This window comes from Artibeus jamaicensis, unplaced genomic scaffold (assembly GCF_021234435.1).
Source record: "Artibeus jamaicensis isolate MK-2021 breed Jamaican fruit bat unplaced genomic scaffold, CSHL_Jam_final contig_867, whole genome shotgun sequence".
NCBI classification, from domain to species: Eukaryota; Metazoa; Chordata; class Mammalia; order Chiroptera; family Phyllostomidae; genus Artibeus; species Artibeus jamaicensis.
The window spans coordinates 5,779,661-5,804,180 of NW_026521995.1; the positions used below are offsets into that span (position 1 = coordinate 5,779,661).

The 24,520-nt window shown below is 35.8% G+C and overlaps 1 protein-coding gene across 9 annotated transcripts in view; it reads right to left on the reverse strand.

Moving 5' to 3' along the window:
- The window catches only part of ARHGAP21 (Rho GTPase activating protein 21), a 127,752-nt gene that overhangs the window by 22,074 nt on the left and 81,158 nt on the right, over positions 1-24,520 (reverse strand). For 5 of the 9 annotated variants that reach the window (XM_037125811.2, XM_053673467.1, XM_053673469.1 and 2 more), the window contains 4 exons: positions 18,719-18,748; positions 15,512-17,408; positions 3,210-3,368; positions 2,965-3,067 (listed from right to left, as the gene is read on the reverse strand). In XM_037125811.2, coding sequence (XP_036981706.2) covers positions 2,965-3,067; positions 3,210-3,368; positions 15,512-17,408; positions 18,719-18,748 — 2,189 coding nt within the window. The remainder of the gene's footprint in view (positions 1-2,964; positions 3,068-3,209; positions 3,369-15,511; positions 17,409-18,718; positions 18,749-24,520) is intronic. The other 4 variants (XM_037125807.2, XM_037125803.2, XM_053673471.1 and 1 more) reach the window with 2 other exon arrangements.

The window sequence follows — 24,520 nt, forward strand, 5'->3', positions numbered from 1 at the left end:
GGGGAAAAAGTTGTTTCTCTGTTATTTTATTTATTTTTAGAGAGGATTTTATTTATCTTTAAAGAGAAGGAAAGGTAGGGGGGAGAGGAAGGGAGAGAAACATCGATGAGCCGCCTGTGCACACATGCCTGGACTGTGGGTTCCGGAACCGAACAACCCAGGCATGTGCCTTGACCTGGATTTGAACCAGCGACCCTTTGCTTTGTGGAATGATGCCCAACCGACTGAGCCACCAGTTAGGGCAAGTTTTTCGTTATTTTTAAATTCCAAATTCACTTAAGGAACTTAGCATTTTAAGATGTAACTGGAGATGACACTGTCCTCTTCCTCTCAGAAACCACCTCGAACATCAAGGTAACCAGAAACAATACACATACGCAATCTCCAACAATTACCGGGAGATATCTGTAGCCATGCACTACAAAAAATGAAGAAAAGTGGTTAAATGCAATGAACTAAAAAATGAATACAGGAAGAAAGGATGCCACTGGTTACACACCTCAAACAAAAACTTCAGGGCACTGCTCTCTGGGAGATCCAATCAACCTTCCCTGGTTTGGAACGAAGAGAAGGAGGGTGCTTTTACTGGTGACAGGAGTCTCATTTATTACCATGAGTATCAGGGGAGGTGAGAACTAAGGGTACGAAACACACAGTTCTGCCATCTTGCAAGAAGCAGTGCCATAGGGTAAAGTAGACCCTGAAATGTGGCAACTACTGACATCATTCAGTGAGGAAGAAATAAATGTTAAAAGAGCTCACGAATGAAATCCTGCATCATTAGGAAAATTCCTGCTGGCCCGGACCTCTGCACTGGCCACACAAACTTCCCTCAAACTGCTGGTGAGCAAGCACACGGTGCAAAAGACAGATTGTGCGTTATACAAATCTACACTTAAAACGTGTAGATTCTTCTTAACCAATGCTACCCTGATAAACTTAATCAAAAATTAAATTTTAAAATTGGTGGTATGGGAAGAAGTAATTTTAATGGACTATAAATAATCATCAAATAAAAACTTCACAGAATCCAAGCAAAAATACTATAATAAAAAAGACAAACTATTTTTTGGCAGAAAGTGCAACATCATTAAAAGTTAATATTCCCTATATTAATCTATAAATTAAATATCATGTCAATGAAAACATTCATGAGTTTAAGAACTAGAAAATTAACTTTCAAGTTCAAATAGTATAATAAAAATAGCCAGGACAATTTGGCAATGACGAAGTAATTAGGGTGAATAACCCCATATACTAAAACATTGTAAAGCCACTATAGTTAACAGAATTTGGTACACACGAATAAACAAATGAACTAACTGAATGGAATAGTCTAAAAATAAAACTAGGCGGAACACCTTCTCCCCTCCTTCCCTCCCTCTCTCTATAAAAAATAAATAAATAAAAAATAAAACTAAACATAAATAAAATTTAGTTTATAATAAAGATGAAATATCACTGGAAAGTATAACACTCAATAGATGCTTTGGGGACAACTGAGAGACACCGGAAAATATAAAGTTGGCTCTTTATTTCATTAATTAGAATAAAATAAATTTCAGGTGAATCAAAGTTATAAATATACAAAAAGAAAAAAGAGAAACATACAAATTTGAGAAGTAAACAATGAAGACTTTTTTTATCATTTTAGAGGAGACAAAAAGGATTTTGCAGTATGACTCAAAATCTAAACACCATTAAAAATATTTCTAAATTTACTGCAAAAATATATAAAAGGTTTGATCTTTTTTCATGGTTAAAAAAATTAAGAAAACCAAATGGAAAATAATAAATTGGAAAAAGTCTTGCAATACTTATCTAAAAAAAAAAAAAACCCAGCTAGTTTCTTTTATATAAAGAGCCCCCAGAAGTCAGTATGAAAAACCAGTAGGAAACGCTAAAAAGCAGTTCACAGAAAAAAAAAAAACACCTCTTAAATATACATGAAATGGTGTTCAACTAAGAATAAGAAAGTTTTCAAATTAAAACCACAGTGTGATACCATTAGAGTCACAAAGCGATCAAAGGTCGACTGCCACGCTGTGTTGGTGAGGGGGCAGCAGAGGCTTTTGTACACTGCTGGCGGGAATGTGGTTTGGTATGATCTTTACAGTGAGCAACTGAGGAATAAATAACAGGAACACATTTCTGTTATTTAAGCCACCCAGTCTATGGTACTTTTGTTACAGCAGCCCGAATGGACTGAGAAAGCCACTGCTGGTTTATTTGGCATTTTGTGCAAATCAGAAAAAAGGACCCTCTTCCCCAGGGACATACAGGCCTTCGCTCAGAGAAGAAATTACCAGTTGCTCCCTTGTACCCTTATCAAAATAAAACATATACATACCCCTTCCTGTAACAATCCTTTTCCAACCATCATTCTCACATGCTAAATAATATACAGATATAGTAACTGAAGTACTGTTTGTGGTAGAATAAGATTTGATCAATCTAAATGTCTATAAGACACTGGTTGGAGGTACTATATATAGTACAACTATTCAATGGAAAATTAAACAGTCACGAAATAGAATCAGTCAGGAATGTATGCACTGAATTATCTCCAAGGACAGTGTGTAGAGTCCCTATGATTTGTTTATAAAAAGTAACTGGAATAGACACATGAGCATAGGTAAATTGTGTGTATGGATTTTATGCAGAGCATAACTCTGGAAATTATACAAAAGAAAACAAAAATACAGTTATATGTAAAAGTAGAACTGGGTGGCTGGAGACTTAGAGTGGGAAGTGATTAATATACATATTTTTGTTTATATACTGCTGATTTTTAAGTATTAATTTGACAATTCAATGAGAATATAGTAGGAACTTTGCTTCTGTTTACATTTCTAATATCGTAAAGTTAAAAAACAAAAAACACCATTAAATTCAATATTTGTATGTCAAAGTGATGCTGAACACCCACAAGTAAATATTTAAAATAATATGCTTGAGACTTACAATTTTGCATCTTCTCTGTAATCATCTAGGCCCTCATCATATGATTTTGATCTTTCTGTCTTTGAGTTGGGCTGGGCATCCAGGCTGGGAGGTCCAACAGATTCTGGAATTAAAACCCAACATTTAGACATCTGCAAATAGTTTTCGGATTCTTTTAATGGTGACAAGGTCACAGTGTGTCATAGTATTCTAAATAGAAAATGGAAAATGAAAGATGGTTTACATAAGCACTCATTGAAACATACCCTGGTCATGGGAGAGCTGACGTCGAATTAAAGGAGCTGAAGTTGTAAGGCTGGGAGGGACTGTTGCTAGAGAGGGTGCTTGAGAGGTAGAGGCTGAGATGACAGCAGAAGCGGGAATATGCGCAAGATCATGATCAATGCTAGGGCTAGTTGGTTCATCTATTAGATAAAATAAAAATTGAAATGTTGAATGATCTAATTGTTATTAACAATAACAGAGTAATCATTTATCATTATTAGAAGGCTCAGATAAAGATCTTAACACTTAACCACTAAGTACCAATAAATGGTACATTCGGCTTCTTAAAAAATCTACTTAGACAATTATTATTCCAGTAATTCCAAATAATTCTGAGTATATGGTATAAGAAATTAAATGAGTTGCTTCTTTTGCTTCTTCTACCCATCAACCAAGACCTTCACTAACTGATCATGAAGATACCAAAGTTTTTAGGTATTCGAAACCTAAATCAACAAAAGCAGAGCAATCATACACTACCCAAAATAATTATTTTCCCAATTTTAAATTCATTGCATATCATCATTTCAGGCAGCTAAGCAAGGTGACTGGCTGAGGCATACCATATTTTGCTGCGTATAATGTGTATTTTTTTGCCCAAATTTGTGAGGGAAAAGTAAGGATGCATATTATACATAGGTAGTACTAATTCCATACCTATATAAATGTTTTTAATTTGTTCACTTGTATTTATGCATTAAAAGTGTAACTCTAGAAAGCAATAAGGATCTTTGTATGCTCAAAAAATAAATGCTAAAACTCCTTTATAATACAAAAAACCCCACAAAACACAAGTATATAAACATGAATAAATAATTGAATTAAAAAATTATAATGAAAGATTTTTTTCCCTGATAAAGTTTGGGGCCAAAAACATGGGTGTGCATTATATACAGGAGAGCACATTATATACAGCAAAATATGGTAACTTTCCAAGTACCAATTCTTAAAATCTTACCTTCCCCCACCCCCAGTCTCAAGTGTATCTTCAATTTTTGTAGAAGATTAAGAAAGAACAGTCTATAGCTGCCAGAAGAAGCTGCACATTATCAAGGCCAGTGCTATGGATGGAATATTTACGTATCCTCCCCCACAATTACTTATGTTGAAACCTAACACCTACTGTGATGGTATTTGGAGGTGGGCCTTTAGGAGGTGATCAGATGAATAGGCTCCACCCTCATGGATGACATCAGTGACTTTTTAAAAGGGACCCCAGGAAGCTCCCTTGATCCTTCCACCATGGGAGAACATGCCTATGAACCGGGAAGTGGGTCCTCAACAGATATTGAACCTGCTGGCACCTTGATTTTAGATTTCCTAGTCTCCAGATTTGCGAGGAATAAATTTCCGTTACTTAAGCCACCCAGTCTATGGTATTTCCGTTACAGCTGCCCGAATGGACTGAGAAAGCCACTGCTGGTTTATTTGGCATTTTGTGCAAATCAGAAAAAGGACCTTCCTCCCCAGGGAGATGTAGGCCCTCACTCAGAGAAATCACCATTTGCTCCCTTGAACACTTCCAAAAATATAAATATTTTAGGTGTTATAAATTTTAACCTCAAAAGCCTGCCACAGGCAGAAATGTATATGTGAATGCACACACATGTGTAATAATAGTTAATATATTAATATTGCTTACTAGGTACCAGCACCATTCTAAATACAAATATTACTTTATTTAATTCTTTTTTAAAAGATTTTATTTATTTATCTTTAGAGGGGAAGGGAAGGAGAGAGAAAGAAATATTAATGTATGGTTGCCTCTCATGCATCCTCTGCGGGAACTGGCCTGCAACCCAGGCATGTGCCTTGACTGGAAATCAAACCTCGATCCTTTGGTTCGCAAGCCTGTGCTCAATGCACTGAGCTATACCAGCCAGGGCTACTTCATTTAATTCTTATGAAATTCGATTAAATGTTATTTTATAGATTGTTCTATAGAAGTACTCTTTTAAAAAAACAAGATAAAGGGTCAACCTGTGTGAAGTTACCAAGCCCTAGGGATGACATGTAATCCCAGACAGTCTGATACCAGGGTTCCTGCTCTGTAAGTATAAATTAGCTTTGTTTTCCAAATTGGTTAACAATAGTTCTGTTCAAAATTCTTACTTTTGTAAATATTTGAGGAGTTTAAATTATACCGTAGGCCAAGAGAATGTAATTTAACAGAATGCAAGAACTACAACCCTTAAAATTAAATGTCCCAACCCTTAGAAAATCATTAAAAAGACTCTAAAGAATATAATGATAAAACAGGGTTTTGAGTCCTTGATTTAAAAGGTCAAATATTTTACTTTTGACCAATCCTAAGAATCCTCTACCATCTTAATGATCAGCATTATAATCAAGATAATAATGACACAAAATTGAACACTTCCATTTTATGGCCAAAATTAGTAAATTCAGAGTATCTTAAGCTTATTTTCTGTTTTTACAATTTCCATTAAAAGCAGCTCTTTAAAACTGAGCAATAAAAAATTATTTTGAAAATTTCCCTGTGAAACCATTGACACTCACTCGGAGTGCAATCATGCTTTTCCAAGAGCGAGGAGATAACTGAGGCCTTTAATTCATCAAGGACAAAAGTTTAATTTTACTAAAGGTTGACTCATCTTTAAAAATGTCATTAGTATTTAAATCACTGCAATAAACAAAGTTTTTTTTTTCAATTAATACATATGTATAAAGTGAGTTTGGTTTGTAGAACCTGCTGGTCCACAATTCTGATACGTATACATGAGTACTGACATGAATGGGAAAATACTGTTTTCTTTAGGAATTATCTGGTTTATGTAGAATTAATTGTTTGAAGATATTTCTGTAGTAAAAACATTACCTAGACTGGTTCATATTAGGTCTATTGCATAAATCCAGGTAGAAAAAATATTTAGAAAGGAATTTTAAAGAAAATTTCAAAAGCAACTTGTTTTATACTCTGAACTTCCTGGAGGTGTTCATTCATTCAGTATCTTTTGAGTTACTACACTTTGGAGAAAATTTCTGAGCCATATTAAATATGACAATCTCTGCTTCAAGTACATGAGTACAACAAGGACTGGAAGGGTAGACACCCACCTGTTCTAGGCAGTAAGAGTTAACGGAGGAGATGCAGGAGGAACACTGGAACGTTGCCTTACACACTCAATACTGTTTGCATTTTTTAGAATAAATACACTTACTACTAGTTAAACGGGGGGAACCCTAAGTCTGTTTTTTAAATACACAAAATTATATTACCTTATAATTATGGATTCTACTATAAATCCAATCTTTATTCCTATAAAAATATGAAAAACTTTGTTGTTTTAATTATTGCCAATGTGTGGACTATATAGAAACAGGAATAATTCAGGTTTATCTCATTTTCCAATGTAATAAAATAGAACTTATAAGTTGACCAAAGGAAAAACAAAAAACTTCAAAATCAGTGTGCTGTCAGATTTTCAAGAAATCTCTAAAGTTTTAATAAACTTAAATATTCTGTCAGATGTGAATAGCTGATTATCTTTATCCTAGGATGTCACTTGCTACATTAAGATACCAAATAATGCATGCAAAACATATATTAGGCATTGCATGCATGAACTATTAGGGCTGAACTTCCTATTATCAAGTGACATAATCATTCATGATAAAATTACATTATCAAAGAATGAAGTGAAGAAACATGAGGCCTTAATTAACTTTGTTCACTTAAGTGAACAAAACTTTAAAAGGTGAAGGAGGATTTTGAAGCTGTTATATATTTTTAGAAAACAGTGTTTTCCAAACATAAAATAATAACTAATTCTCACAGATAATATATACTCCATACTTCCATCTGGATTTATCCAAATGGAGACTACTATATGTCATTCTATTTAAATTAATTAAGCACATGCAAAGACAATTCATGGAAGAAATACAAACACCTAATAAAAATGTGAGAAAAAAACTTGTGAAAACCTGACTACTAATGAAATAACCAAATATAAAGTAAAATAGTGATAACATGCCTATTTTTCATCTAATAAACTGGCAAAATGTTTTCACTTCATGATGTTCTTACTCTAATAGTTCCTCTTCATATTCTGCAAGATGACCACAGAGAGTATGTGTTGTGTAGCTGCCCATCTACATCTGAGGTTCAGTGGAATTCACTCCGCCTTCCTGTGACAGGCATATGATCTAGGCCTGACCCACCACAGGGCCCTATCCTATCCCCAGTGACTGGCCCAGGGGTGAGAACACGATCTAGTTGGGACTAATTATAGCATCTTCACCTCAGATTTGATATACAGACACTGAGAAAATTACGGTCTTTCTCAGGAAATAAGAACTGTAACAATTCATAAACGGTGAGTTGCCAGTGCCACCTTTCTTTACCATGTGCCGAAAGAGTACCTGAGAATAAAGAAATCAAAACTGAGGGGGGAAAATGACAATCTTGATGTCAAGACACTGAGCATCCAGATCCAGGTCTACCCCAGAACTTTCTCATTGTGAGATGTTCCTTTTTGGCATGAGCTAATTTGAAATAAGTTTCTACTATCTGTAACCAAAGAATTCTGACCAGAACAACGAAAGTAGGATGCAATGTGTTTCTAGCTCCCTTTCACAAACAAGCACCATACACCCAATGTCCACTGCTGCAGGTTAGAACAGAGAGCAAAAAAAGGCCCCTTCTAAAATGAGCTGGATTAGGTGGAATTTTTCTCACAGGTCGCATTAATTACTCAAAAAGAACACATCATCAATGTACTTTGTACTTTATAATTATAGTTGAGGATAATTTTATACAACTCAGTGAAATTATCAGAATTTCTGGCATAGATTGTGGAATAGTCAGATCCTTTCACTTCTGCTAGAAAGAGGTGATGCTACCGCTCCCCAAATCACAGCATAAGCATTTAAGAAATGTGAACATTGTAACATTCAAAGACGGAGCAAACTATAGGTCACATGAAGGGGGATCAATTTGTTTAAGTTGGAAGAAATGGTAACTAATATGAAAGCAAATTCATGTTCCCAAAATGCAAGAGAACATGTATATGTATTTTTTTTACTAAAAATATGGATTGAGAAAACTTTTTTTCCAAGTCCTACAAGGAGAGGACATTTACTGCAAATGACCTAAAAAGTCAATCTGTATCTCAAACAAAACACATTTAAAATTTTTTGAGATTTTTCCTTGTCCTTATGGAAAAGGAAAATAAACACAGCTAATGGACTTTCTATTTTAAAAGAAATTCAGTGGCACTGGCACAACTATCCTTTGTTTTTATTTGCATTCTGAGGTGGAATTATCTCTTCAACAGGGAAACATAAACTCTTTCTTTACAAATGACAATTTATTAACCTTTGGCAATACCATTAAATTTCAATCTAATTTAAATTTAAATGCAATGAAATACAGCTATCCTAAAAAAATGAACTCCCTAGGCAAATTTTATTCAATCCCATTAACACCAATTAGTGCACGTCAGGTAATTTGGGCTGATAAAAATGGCATGCTCAAGAAACGCCATTTATATTAAATTAAAAGGGCGTGGTTAGAAACAATGCTTAAAGAAACCGCTAACATATTAACATGTGCTTCTAATCTTTGATCAAGTGACAGACCTCTGCAGACTCACTGAAACTTTTACACAAAATACAGAGTTCTTTTTAAGTCCTGTTAACTTTTAAATAAACTGGTAAGGGGGTGCCATCAATCTAATTCAAATATTCCCATTTTTTATAGTAATAATTCCACTCATCTAACTGGAATTCAGGTTTTTAATTAAGACCAAGCATTTTTAATAGGTCAATAAACACACAGTTAAATTAATATTTGGCTTTTTGAAATCCATTTATAGATTTGATTATCCTAACCAAGAAATTCAGTGCTGTATCTTCCTACTAGATAGATGAGTTTCTAAAAGGTTAGAAAGAGAGGAGAATTTGGAATACTTGATTCATACTTACCATGACCATATGGCAGCTGGTACTGAAGTAAAGGGAGCGGAGTTGTAAGAGGAACTGCTATAACAGTAGGAATGTGAAAGGCAGGTGATGAAATAAGAGCAAAAGCAGGAATGTGTGCAATGCCATGGTCAATTCTGGGCCTAGCAGCTCATCCAGAAGGCAGGATGCACCATATTATCACAGTAATTGCTCTAAATTTTAGAAGGTCAAGTGGAAGTATTACTTTTAGATCTGTCACAGATGGTGGGTTACAATTACTTTGCTGAATTTCTGAGGCCCCACAGATCAGAGTAGGTTTGTGTCTAAGTGAGGGGGCACGTGTGTATGAAAAATGACCTCGCTTGCCAGCTGACAAATGCTGCAAGTAAGCATCCCGAGAAACTCAACATTTACTTAAAAAGAATTTTAATGCGCCGATTTCATTAATATGCAAAATTATTAATTCTCACACATAAAATAAGCCACTGGGAATGGGGAAGACTGAGTGGGAAATCAAGAGGCTTAGATTCTATCTTGTTTTACTCTGTGAAGCCACTTAATTTTTCTGGGTATTAAGTTAATTACCTGTAAGATAAAGAAGTGGCACTAGGATTATCAGAAGGGTCCATTCTAGCTCAAGAGGCTGACAGTAATAAATCCAGTAAAGGGGTAACATCATGTTTATTTTTATGTAATAATATAAAATCCTAGGTTTTTCCAAACAAGGATTTGCTATGGGGTTTTCAGGGTTCAGATCTATTTAAAACACTGACAGATGGAGCTGACAGTGTAGTTACTATCAGATCTATTTCCAACACTAAAGAAATAGCTGAAAATCTAGAAAACCCACTTTAGGGAAACAATTACATAGTTTTCATAAGTGCAAAGTTAAAGAAATATTTCCCTAAATAATTAAGCACAGTAATCTCTCAGGTGTGCTACAGATAAATTTGAAATATTTTAGGATAAAAGCTAGTGTTACTATCAAAAGGAAGATAAACGAGCATCTAAAATCATTCTGTGGTGAACAACAGAGTTAACAACTGAAACAAATATATTTAGCAAAAAGATTCCAAATCTGAGCTAAATATGTTGAATATTAAATTCAGACTTATTTTTTAGGCTAAGATTTAAAAGAGTAAAAAGTAAGATTTAAGTGCAACATGGTTTTAGAGCACTGTCAAAAGAATATGTGATCTGGAAGTAGCAGGCAATCAGCTCTGTCCATTACCGCTGAGAGACCTTAGGCAATATACTGAGCTTTCCTTATCCATAAAGTGGTTATTAATTCCTGACCTAAAGTTCCTACCAGACTATCATTAGGACTGGTACATGAAATACTTAATAGGTTATAAAGTACTACAGAAGTTTGGGGCTGCTTTTATTATATTAAAAACTACCTCACATCATCACTCAAATAATCTAAGCAAAAATCTCTAAGAACTATGTCTGGTGTTACTTGGGTACTAGATTTATCAGGGTTATAACCTTGTTATACATAAACCTGAAACTAATATAATATTGTATGTCAACTGTAACTGAAAAACAAAAACATTATTTAAAGTAAAAAAAATTAAAGATTAAAAAAAGAACCAATGGAGTCACATTTTTGGAAAAGCTGAATATGAAGAAGAGTCTAATATGATAGCATACAATTTTTCTCGCTACAGATTTGTTTTGCAGGAAGACTCAGTACGTACTTAGTATAAAAGACGGCCTGGAATGCTCAGTGTACCCTCTTACAGTATCACTGCTGGCATTAAAGACTAGAAGCTCACAAACCAAGATGTTGGGTATAAGGTGACTCATTTCCTTTTGGATAAATTTCAGATAGCTAAGCTCACCTGAACAGACACTGTCATTTACCAGCTTTAAAACTTCTAAACTGATTTAAAGTGGCAGTGTCAATAAGGCTACACCAACGTAACTCAGTTTTACTTAGGCTAACACACACACACACACACACACACACACACACTTCGGGTGAAAAGAACAAAGAGTATCAGAAATACAGCAAAGGAAGAGGGGAAAATACATGTGAGATGAATTCTGGATATAAGTAATACAGCTATAGTTTCTTCATGTTAATAACTGAAAGTAGTATAAATCAATGTACAAAGTCATGATTACAGAACACATCTTAATATGTGCTACTAAATGTCAAATTACTACAAACTCATCCATTTGGTGTTTGTGTTTACTCATAAATAACATTAAAATTTATTTTAAGAATTTACTGTGAAGCTTTAAAAATGTGTGTGTGGAGAGGGGGTAAATGAAATACCATAAGTGACTGGCATTCCTAATTTAAAAACAAATAAAATGGGTCTATTTTCTTCATCTTTCTAAATCTTCATGACACAGAAAAAACTGGATGTTAAAGGTGTAAAAATACTGAAATGTTTTCTTTCTGTAGACATATCGTTAATTTTTATTATAATTAAGTTAATAAATAAATTGGCTCCATTATCTGATATTTTGGGAATAAAGCCAAGGCACTCAATTATTACTGTTTTGCATTAGTGTGTGATGTTTTCAAATGACAAAGTAATTATTAAAGTCATAGAATATGGTATTCTGGAGGGTGACAATACAAAAGCAAACCTTAATTTATTTCTTTTTTCCTCTTAATTTAAGTATTCCACATAATAGCATTGGATATAGGGCACCATAACCCAAAGTGTGTGTTATGGTATTACTACAATGAGATACTCTACACGGAAGGATTCGTGGTCAAATACTTCTGAGAAGAATTACATCCTACCTAGAAAATTGACAATATATAATAACACATTAATGATTGTGAGAGTCATTGTTAAAATGAACAAAATTCATTTATTTAAACCCAGCATTTCTCAATTTATTTGATCACTGACAATTTTTTTTCCCTTTAACTAAATGGAATTAGGGTTCCTGGAAAACATTTTGGGAAACTGCAAATAGTTTCTTTTATTCCATTTCAATGCTGGCACTTATTCCACTTAAATATGTATTTTTTAAAGATATTTATTTACTTTTAGAGAGAGGGAAGGAGAAAGAGAGGGAGAGAAACATCAGCGTGTGGTTGCCTCTCGTGCACCCCCTACCAGGGGTCTGGTGCACAACCCAGGCAGGTGCCCTGACTGGGAATCAAACCAGTGACCATTTGGTTTGCAGGCTAGCACTCAGTCCACACCAGCCAGGGCTAAATAGGCATTTTAAAAAAATTACTAGATTGGAGAGATAAAACTTTAACGCTCAATAATAAAAGGATTTTAGTACTTAATTTTGTAACTTTAATGAAATGCTGAAAGTTCTTTTACTGGTTGGTTATTCATATATTTAACAACATAGTCACTAGAACAGACCAATAAATACAGGGGTAGACAAAAGTAGGTTTACAGTTATGAGTACACAAAACAGTTTATTCCTGTATTATTATTTATTAATTATTGTGTATTTGTTATCATAAACCTACTTTTGCCCACCCTTGTATTTCTTTGGACTTCAAGTTTACAGTATAATATGTTAGTAAAGCAAAGAGTTCAAAGGTTTTCACAGTAAAAAGGCAAGTATATTATGTAAAAGAAAATATACTTTTGATATTATACTCCAAAAATGAAGTATTAAAACTAAATTCTTTTCCATACCTTTATTTCAAACAGTATTCAATTTTATAAAAACCATAAAATAATATAAAAACCTATGAGGTACTGGTGTTCAACCTCAGGGCCTAGGAATTTTTTAGAATGCTTATAACCATGGACAACATTCACAGTACAAATAGTGAAATGAATCCTCCTTTAATTTCAGTCCTTTATTCTACCCTCTTCCACTGGCGCTGTGAAACTGATGGACCACAGTCATCGTGTGCTGCACATTAAGGTCCTGGGAGGCACACAGGAAATAAATGAACTATATAAACATTTCTGTGCTGGGTGACATTTAAAAGTCATGATTCATTAATCGAAAGATATTTAATAGTAACTATAAAGGTGACTCTAATAAGTACCTAAAGTAAAATCTGATCAGATCCAATCAGTGAGCATTGAAAAATAATTTAATTTATTGATTAGGAAGGGATAGAGTGACCGAGAAAGGGACAGAGAGGGAGGGAGGGAGGGCGAGAAAGAAAAGGGGGAGAGAGAGAAACATCAGTTTGTTGTCCCACTTACTTATGCATTCACTGGTTGATTCTTACATGTGCCCTGGCTGGGGACCGAGCCCATAACCTTGGCATATCAGAACAACTCACTAACCAACTGAGCTACTTGGCCAGGGCTATTTTTGTTTTTAATGAATAAAAAAAATTATTTATTTTAGTCATTTTCCCCTAAATCTATATGTATGTAGAATTATATAGATTTTTATTTAATATTTTAACAAGTTTTCTCTTATTAACACAATTAACTTTTTGATTTATTCCTGTATTTAGTAGTAAGTAGGAAGAAGTATTAACAGCTAAACTAGCACATTTTTATTATTTTAATATAATCTGATTGTTATTCTTATTAAGTAGAAAGAAATTATGATACCAGTATTCTGATAAGATCTCACAGGCCTATGAAATATAGTCACAGGTTGTAGGGCTCTTTATGTTTTAAAAAGTCATAAAACAATCACTAATTCTGCGAAACATCTAGGTGATGTGTGCGGTCTGACCTACAGTAAAGCTCTATTATTCTCTGAGCTTCTTCACCTTAAGGGTACAGATATGAATATGACTACAATTGGGCTGGGATTCCCCACAATGTGTACAGCTTGAATATATCATATTTATTACAGATAAATCATGTAGAATTTTTTTCAAGCTGATTCTGATAGTAGCACTTGACAGTCCGGTAGTTCGAGAAGCTTAAAAAGTTTCTCTAGAAAAGAAAAACTAAATTACTCAAAGAGAAGCACGTTATATTGTCAAATTGTGGAGAACTCTTCATGAACCTATGGGGTAATAGTAACAGAATGGGTCTTGGCCTCAAAGCGAGGCCCCTACAACACACAACTCTAGGGGGCGCTCTTCCCAACGCATTCTATATAAATGGTGCTCTGTGATGTGGCTGAATCAGGGAAACCGCTAGGCCCTGTTTCTACTGCTTATTAATTGTGTGACTTTTGGGAAGTTACTTGACCTCTTCATCAGTAAAATGTCCCACTTATTAAATGAAGATAATACTGAGGACATTTGTGATAATCCTGTTAGCAGATTATGTTATGGAGCTGAAGAGTAATTATGGTGAGAACTTTTTTGGGGGGTTGCTACATATTTAACTATATCTCAAATTTATCATTTAGCTATTATTTCACCAAATATTTAGAGAGTGCCTTCTATATGCCAGACATTTGAGGGCAGAGAACTGAACAAAAAATCTAAAATCCTGTCTCTCACATAGCTTATGTTTTAGCACAGCAAAGAAACATGTAATAAAAAATACAAAGCATGTAAAGTGGAAACAAGTGATGTGAAGGTAAGTAGCTTAAGAGGATAGAGAATTCCCAGGTTCTGTGTTTGTGTGGGGGGTACCTATTTCAGATCGGCTGATCAGGAAAGCGTGCTTTTATGAGGTAATACTTGAGCAGAGGCCTATGTGGTGAGTGAGGGCGAGTCAGGGAGTAACCCGGGACTGGCAGAGCCAGGGCCCTAGAGCAGGACAAGCCTGGCACGTCCCAGGATAGCACAGCAGACACAGCTGAATGCACATACATGGAAGACAGGGCACGGGGTTGGGGGCAGATTATGGGATGCCTCTAGGATATGAGATTCTATTTCGGGTAACCCAGGAAGTAAACAAAGGGTTCTGGTCCCAGGAGTGACATGATCAGATTTACATTTTAGAATCATCACACTGGCTGCCTTATGGAGAAGATAACTGGGTGGGGACAGGTGAGAGCAAACTAAAGACATGTGGTGGGTGTTTTCCATTTGGGCGCAAATCTATACCAGCAGTTAATATGATAACAAAGAGGTATTTTTTTTTCTTTCAGCTCAAGTTAAATTTACAAACAAGCTTTAGAAAGTAAAAAGTACTATTTATATGAAAGATTGATTATTGCCTGGTTTTCAATTTAGATAATTCACTAACTAGGTACAATTTGCTTTGCTGAGTACCTTGGCCCCAGAAAGTGGGAATTTGTTTCATTGAAACAAAAACAAAAAATGGGGACTGAATATATAAAGTCTAAAAAATAATAAAATAAAATAAAAGGAAAGGAAGAGTAAAAGCTTATGGCTCTGGTTTTAGCACAACTTGGGAAATTCAGAATGAATGTTTTAAAATCACAGTGCAAAATGTCTGTGCGTGTCAAATTAGAAATAATACTTTGCTAAAAATACATGTTAAATATTGGACATACTGCCAATGACTCTAAATGAGCTCACCTATGAAGGGGATGGAAGCCAGGGAGTCACCAGGTGGGCTGGTGCTTGAGGCCTTCCTTTCCTCAATCCTTTTTATGTGGACCTCCCGCCGCGCGTCATTGGGCAGCCAACAGGTTGTGTCCGACCCCGTCTCCTGGTCATTCACTGCCAAGATGTAAGACTGATGCCTTAAAGGCTGCGGTGTCTGGCGACCAGATGGAGGCTTTTCTCTTAGGATGACAGTTTCTTTATTATCTAACGTATCTGATTGGTGAATTTCAGCCTCTTGTAAATTTAAGTCTTGATTCCTTTGAGTGACAGATAATTCTACTTCTGAGGTGCCCAAGTTCTCACTCAGCTGAGGAACAGGCTTAATAGAAGCTGCAGACAAACAGGGGTTTTTCCCCATCTCCATCTGGTGATCCAGGGCACTCTCAGTTTTCAACCGTGTCTGCTGAGTCAACAGACTGTTTTGATGCAAGTGATTTACTGGTCTTTGGTCTTTGATGGAAACAAATGAGTTCTGGCTAAATGATGGTTTTGTGACATGCATCGAAGGTGCTTTCAGAGAATTACTTCTGACTTTCACAAGAGGTGACTTGTCTTGTGAAATACCTTGAGGGAGTGACATTCCACAAGTAGTTTGAAAATTCCTGTTTGGCTGCGGTGTTTTCAGATCTGGTGGAATTTTTATAAACTGAGACACAGATCCCACTCCTCTGCCACTCATTCGCCTATTATCAGAACTAACAACACTCGGAGCCACAGTAAAATTGGAACCTCGAAAAGATTTATGGATTTCTTGATGCCTAGATCTTTCATAAATACCTCGTCTATCATCCTGCTCAGTAAATCCACTCCACTTATAAGTCTGTTTTCGTTCTCCATTTGAATCTGGCATTTGACTTTCAGAAGTGACATTTTCTAAGGCTTCACCCTGTCCTTCAATATAATCCCATGAACGAGTTCTATGATTGCTAAAACTAACGGGCGGGGCTGTCAGTGCTCCTTGTGAGGCACTGCGTGGACAATACTTGGTTAACACGGAGTCCTCCAGCCTCTCCTGGGACACACTGCGTTGTCGGATCTGAGTGGACGGGGGCGCTCGGTCGTGGGAGGTGCTTCGGCGCCGTACCTGCAGAGCCGTGCGGTTCGGTACCACCTGGTTATAGTCTGTTGTACTCTGAGATGCTGCCCTTAAACTATCTAATCTTTCTTGAATTGTCCGACAACCCATGTGCAATCGTCTGTTATCAATATACTCCTTGTAAGTCTTATAGTTTTTCCAGTCTATGTGCTGATGGGAATTTGGAGAATAGTGATTAACAGATACGGAAGGAGAATCCACAGCTTGAGATCTATTGCTTGAGACTCCTTCTGAATGTCCACTGTAATTGCTAGATTTCAGTAAAATTCCAGAAGGTTCCAATGATCTGGATCCTGGAGCCTGATGAATTAGATGGGAAGTGGGTATGGACGACAATGGCGATGTGGTTCTTGACACTGTTTTTAAAGAGGGCTGCTCACTGATGCCATACCTTACTTCTTCAGTCCTGTGTGAAGGAACTGTATGGTTGTTTCTGTTAGTTAACAAATCTACAACCTTCTCAGAAGGTACAATGACAGTCCTCACACTCTCATTGCAAACACACACTGCTGTGTTTGACTTCGCAACATCTGTTGGTGATGGAGGCACTTGTATTTCCATTCTATAGGCCCTGCTCGGCTGGGTAAGTACTGGAGTACTGGTTTGCTGTTTGCTGGATGATGAGTCTGGAGGAGACACTTCAACTGGCTGTGCCATGGCTGACGGGGCAGACGGCAGCCGGGGATAGCAAATTGGTGGCGGTTCAGGGATATTGCGGGCATTGCCACTGTAGGCCTCATTGCCTTTCAGGTAGGCATCTTGAGAATATGCCTACAGGGAAATGAGAGAATAGTGTCATTAAAAATTCATTAAAAGAACAGTAATTCCCATTCTGGCAACACACTATTTTATTTTACTGTGCCCTACTTCATTCCTGAATGACATCCACTAAAGCATGCGTGCAAATGCAACAGAAGGGTGCTCCACAAATTTAGAAAAGGGCTAGTATCTCAGAAATCAAATAAATTGTAGGATGTGCAACAAATGAAAATTACAATTGCCTATTTTCTCAAAGGATCAGAAACACACCCGAAAATTTCCCCACCAACTAGATATAGCCAGATTACTTCCAAAATTTTAAGTTTTATCATTTTTCAGCAGCTGACAGGTTAAATGGCTGCCTAATACATCTCAGCGAAAGATTCTGATCTTTTGCCAAAACAGAGGTGAAAATATTAAAAATCTTAAGCAAACACATTTTTATTTTAAGCACTACTGCTATCATAAATAAGGTATCTTGTCAATTAATGATGACTGAGTCCCAGAAAATAATTAATTTTGATAGATCAGGTCTTTCAATAGCCATGCTAAATATTTTAATATTTAAAATGAGAGAAATAGGCATTTTTAAGAAAGTAAGCACATATAGTAAAGGCATAAAAATATTTTTAAAAAGGTAATTCACCTTTATATGATTCTTATTTTATTTTAAGCTAATGCAAAATTTTAATGTACAAATTTATTTGGTCTCTTTTACTTGTTATAAGGAGACATTTCTCTATTATTAACAAGCAGGCATGCAGCTCAAATTATTTTTTTATCAACTATTTGTGAAATTATCTAGCAGTATTTTTATAACTTAAAAAAAACTGAAATTAGACAGAGTCTACAAAACAGAGCTAATCAATGCAACTCAGGACTGTTCAGCATCTGAGACAGTTAGGTGTGGTGTCATATTACACATCCTCCCCCAATCAAAACAGTCTGAATTCAAGGCTATCATCATGTCCTGTCTTTGCATTAGCTCACAAATATCAAACGCATCCGCAAACACAACATCACAGCAAAGTACTAAGGAAAAAGAAGGGTGAGATACTTAAAAAAACACAGATGCAGATAAATACCATGTCTTAACACCAGTTATGCACAGGATACCAAAAAAAAAAACCCAAAACACAAAACCCAATAAAAGAATGAAGAAAACCATGTACTACAAACAAACACATTCTGCAAGTTAGTAAGATTAACACTATGGAGAGATTTCTCTAACCACACTTAACAGTTTTAATTGGTTGGCTTATTACAAATCTCTACCAAACATGACTTAAAAAACAAGGAAATGGCTTCTATGTATTTCTTACCAGAGCTGTGACATCCTTTGTAAACTGTAGCTAGCAGAAAATAGGAAAACATAGTAGAAGCTGCTTACTGATAGAAAGACAGAATCATGTCATATTGATGTTGGAAACAGCAAGCTAAAAATACATCTATACTGATTTCTCTGGAAGGTACCAAGAGAGGTAAAGGGCAGTGAAGCATAAAGAATAACTTCAGTATCCTTCTAAGCATCTTTTTCTCAGGCTTTTTTCTGGTTCTCATTTGATTTGTCTACCATTCTTGAAAGCAAAATACATCTGGTGACATGCATGCTGAACAACGCTCTTCCTCGACACGCACTGCTGTCTGACAGTGTGCTACAAAGCTTCCCCGCACAGGAGCAACATTGATGTCTCTCATTTCCCCTGAGCTGCTTCCATCTCTGCCTCCAGATGACGAAACGAACGCGCTATTATGCATTTAAAATAGTACAACCTCCTCCTTCCCCTGTAAATCAGAGCATAACCACAAGCAGTCAGCTGACTGCAACTGCCTTTACTATGATTTGGAAATAAAAGAATGACTGCTTTATTAAATAGGTTTCACTCAAAAACTAAGATCTTTCAACACTGCACCTTTCACCCTGCTTTATTATGAAAATAACTACTGAACAGACAAAAAACATTCTTGCCAGAGCAACCCTTTTACAATTAATATTCTAAAACATAAACTTTGACTGCAGTGAGAAATTAAAGCTAAATAGATAAAAGAAAATGTGCATGCCACAATATTTCAATGCATGAATACAGTCGATCAAAACATGCATTTTGGATATGTGCATTGACATAACAAACCGATCTTTTAAATGCTAGTTTTTATTCGCACCAATATTTTTCTGTGAAAGGAAAACTGTGGCTGGATAAGTGAACTCTCTGATATAGTATTTCCTACAACTTGTTTGTGCAATTTTATTAGCTATCACCTGAAAGGCGATGGAGGGGAGTATTCTCTGTGGTCAGTGATGTAGGGGAAGGCTGGTGGGTAAGTTTCTCGACTTCTCAAGACCTCTACTACATTAATGTACATTATAAAACTCAAAGAAAAAATTACGATTTGGCCGTGGAACCCACTTTTTCTAGGGGTTTTCTCATGATTACAATTTCTGCTAGAAAATGCTGTTCTAGAAACAATTATTTAAAGATACTTCCTTCATTTAAATTTGGGGAGGAATATTATCTTTTAATTAAAAATATATGACTGGAACTATCAAATATTTGAAAAATTATCTGACATACTTCAGACATCACTAAGATTCCTATATAGCAACCCTAAATATGAAATACTCTATATTCAGGGGTTCTCATTTCTAGGTACAATTATGGCCAGGGGTCCTTAGAAACATCCACATGCACCACGAATTAACAGTGGCCTGAGTAAATAGAATGTCTTACACATACAGATTATTGTCTAATATAAGCAGATATAGTTGCAATTAATAAAAATTATTTCATTCCAGAGCATCACTGAAGTTCCTCATACATTTTCAGCTCATAAACACTAAAAAAGCTTGTTTATATCTATCTATCTATCTATCTATCTATCTATCTATCTATCTATCTATCTATCTTTCCTAAGAGCTCCTCATTCTCATAAAGTTTGGGAACCAATACCATTGGATTACCATCCTGAGGAAATTAGCAGTGCCCTAAGGCCACTACAGTTTAGAATGTGTTCCAAGTAAGTCATGGACATACCTGGGAATAATTCTGGAACTTCTACGGCTATTCTGAGAGATATGGTACAGACACAAACTGCCTTTGAATAAATTTAGGGAACTAAGTTAGAACAGGCAATATGACTTAAGAAATCAACCCTCTTCTCCCAGGATGCCTTTAATTGCTCCACTAGAAAATACCTACTATGGCATGCTTTAGACTCCTTCAAGGAGGAAAGTATTCATCAGGGCTTGGGCAAACACTGGGTGGACCATCTGGAGTGAATTACAATGTGCAACTCTTTGAGATGAACACGGAACACACCAATAAAGTTTTATACTCGGAACAGAACTGAACACTCTAACTTGCTCATCGATGTGACTGTGGAACACTTTTGCTTGAGGGTATGGTTAAAAAGCACCAAATCTTTCACTGAGACACATGGTCTAACATATCAATGTTTTAATAAAAATGTATCATTTAATATTAACAACCTGGAACTTCATTATATGTACAGTGCCTAACAGTAACTAAGTAATCCTAAAATAATCTTTCAATTCAGTTTTAGGAGTTGCATCAAAATCACTAATATCATACCAGTGATACTTACACTGTCTAGTAAATGGTAAAAACAAACAACAAATAAAAACCCTGCAGAATACATAGCTCGTAAGAATAAAATTCCTGCCTACCATTTCACTTTAACAAACTGACTCATTAATTTAATGCTATTAACTATAGTGAAAGCAAAAATAACTACACGTCTGTCTGTTCAGTAAAATACACACCAACCATGCCACAGCAGGGCATGAGAGAAGCGGATGGTGTAGACATTTTATACCCTTCCAAATTATTTGAAACTTTTCTAACAAGCAAGTACAAGTCTTATATTATGAAAAAATAGATCAAAAAAAGAACAAAGTAGCTGCTACAAACTTGCCAAATGTGAACAAATCCCTCCAGATTTCCTACTCCCACTTCGCTTATCTAGGCACAGCCATCTTGATCCACACTGGACAAATGGGTATCTTATTACAAATAGAATATTCTACTGATTATAAAACATATTAAATGGTTATTCTGAAAGTAACTTTTTCTTCAATTAAAGTTTATAGTCACTATTATTTTGTACACTGTTATTTCAGGTGTACACCATTGTGGTTAGACAATCATATACTTTACAAAGTGTTCCCCTGATACTTCCAGTACCCGCCAGGCACCTACACACAGTCCTAATGAATCTAAGGAAAAACTTGGGTTAAGTCACACCTTTGAGTTTGTTTCACACCTTCATGCAGTGGCAAAGACAGCACTGGACTCTCAGCAGAGATGAGATGTGTGTCAGAGTAACAGCTCTAAGCTAACCAGCAGTGTGACTGGGTAAGCCACCCTAACTCCTCACTGGTACCGAAGTTTAGAGGTCAGGCTTTAGTTTTTGACCTATTGGGGTTCAAATCCAAGTGCCACTGCTTTCTGCCCTGTTACACTAGAAAAGGTGCGTCACCCTGCTGTGTTTAACTCGGACCAGCACCCACGCCCTGGCCAAACATCAGACACACCCAAGCACCTCCACAGCTATCAGGACTGATCAACTTAAAATTTAATTTTGAACCTATTGAGCCAAATGCTTCACAAAATAGCTTGAGGCAACCACTGAAAAGAATGCCCAGGTTGAGTTCTCCTATCATCAGTCTATTCAAGAAAGTATTTAATCAGCCAGCATCACTGTTCAGGTGATTTGATGGGTGGTGGCTATTTTTTTCCCTTGCAGACATTTGAGAAGTTAAAAAAACCATTTTGTTTTTTTGGAAAATAAAACAGTAACTGCTTTTTACTTTGTAATAGTACCTTACAAATATGAACCTAAGATATCACAGTCTAACATAAAACTATAAAATACTGTCAAAGGAAATAACATGAATGTAATAGTAACACTAGTCACATCGTTAATCTAAAAAATATATGTTGGTTTAAAAAATGAGGTTGCCAAGTACATGAGTACTATGACCAGCACTAGTTAATAACATAATGAATTACTCTTAATTTTACTTCATGTGTTTGAATATTCTATCACTGTCACTTGTAAATTAAGAAATTTATTATTATATACTTTTCCTTATGTAAGTTTTAAACCAAATTACATTTTCTCTGTCACCTCTCAGAGGTGAGCTGAGCACCTCTAGAACAATGTGGTCCATACATTGGGTTAGGCAAAAAGTTTGGGTTTTTTTCCCATAAGATGGATGGCTCTAGGAGCAAGTGAGCGCTTAGTTATCTTTAACTTCATTCAAAACAGTTTTGTAAGATTGTATTGTGATAGCTGTCACATCAGAGTACATTAACATCAAAACTGGTGAATTTTTGTGTAGCCATTTAGCCATTTTAATATTGAAGATAGAAGAAAATAAGCGACATTTTCAGTGCATTATGCTTTACTTTTTCAAGAAAGGTAAAAACGCAACTGAAGTGCAAAAAAAGATTTGTGCAGTGTATAAAGAAGGTGCTGTGACTGATGAAACGTGTCAAAAGTGGTTTCTTGAGTTTTGTGCTGGAGATTTCTCTCCGAATAATGATCCACAGCCGGGTAGGCCAGTTGTAGTTGATAGAGATCAAATTGAGACAATTAACATTATACTATCTGAGAGATAGCCAATATACTCAAAATACCCAAACCAACAAAGTTACTGGTGAAAATGAAAAAATGTCTTTTATTTTACAGGAAAAAAAACACACAGACTTTTTGGCCAACCCAGTATCACTTCAGAAACACAACTGCGTGGACACCCGACGTCGGTGCCCAAGCAAACATACATGAATTATGACAAGCATTCTTCCCCTGGGTGAATAATTTTTACATGGCTGTAAAATGTTCATGTTTACTTTTTATTTATAATGAAGATTCAACCTCACATATTCAAAAGCTTACATTTTGAGTATCAGATTTAAGACCGACATAAATGCTTCTGAAGGCCCCTTATAGAACTTTTTAGCTCTAGAATCTGTTAGAAGTATTTGCATATTCAGTTTTCTAAATCCCAGATTCTACTTATGTTTTATTAATAGCTTTAAAAAATGACACTTGTAGCTATTCTAGCTAAAAACACTTATCAGTTATACAGAAAAGAAGCTGCCACATCTCAATGTCCTCTATGGAACAATGCATAGTGTGCATTAATTATATATATTCCTTTAATTCCCTAATGACTTATAGTACATCCAAATGTGAATAAAGCCAGACTTTAGAGTGAAGTTTTCTTTTATTATTACAGGTATGAGCTTTTATGTCTTAAAATTCAAATAACATGTTTTAAAAATGAATTATCCGTTACAATATACCAGAACCCTTTACTGATAAACCTTGAAGATCTGTGTGCTCATGTCACTCTAGGGAACCAATTTTTTCCCTTTGTTTGCAATACTTTGTATTTTACCTTTATTTTAAATGTATTTATCTTAAATGGAACATAACAAGACAGATTAATTAACCTAATTTTCCACTTATCACATCGTTAGAAAATTACTCCTCCCACCGCTGCTGCGCTTTGCCAACCACACAGCAGGCCCCGACAGTGACTCCCGCCTGCTTCCTTCCTTGGGCCCTCAGCACAATGCCAGCCATTCTGTGAAACGTGCACTGTTGGAGAAAGCACGTCCAACCAGTGCCTTTACTTTGGCGAGGAACGTTGTCTACTGAAGATGAGAAATAAGTTCTCTTTTGGAAGTGCATTCTGTTTTTGAGTCATCAGATTGAAGGAGGCTTCAAGGTAAAGCTTCCCCTGCCATCTATCATCTTAGTCCTCTGTGCTAGGAGAACATTAGAGGAGGTTCTCTATTTCTAATCTTGTAACTCCCACTGACTGAGACGGTTATGTCTGCTACTCTCTCATTCTGCTGAATTACCAGGGTAGGCACTCTACCACTAGAGCTCGAGGAAGACCACCTCGGACAGGTGCACCTTCCTTACTGAGGGTCCCGACCCCACAGAACTGTGTGCTTAAGGAGGGTAATCTGCTATCAGTAAAAAGCCATTTTTGAATAAAATCAACACACCTTGAAAACACAAGGTTGAGCTCCATGGGCTTCAGTGAATTACATTTAAATGTCAGTGAATAAGTTGAACCATTAGTGACA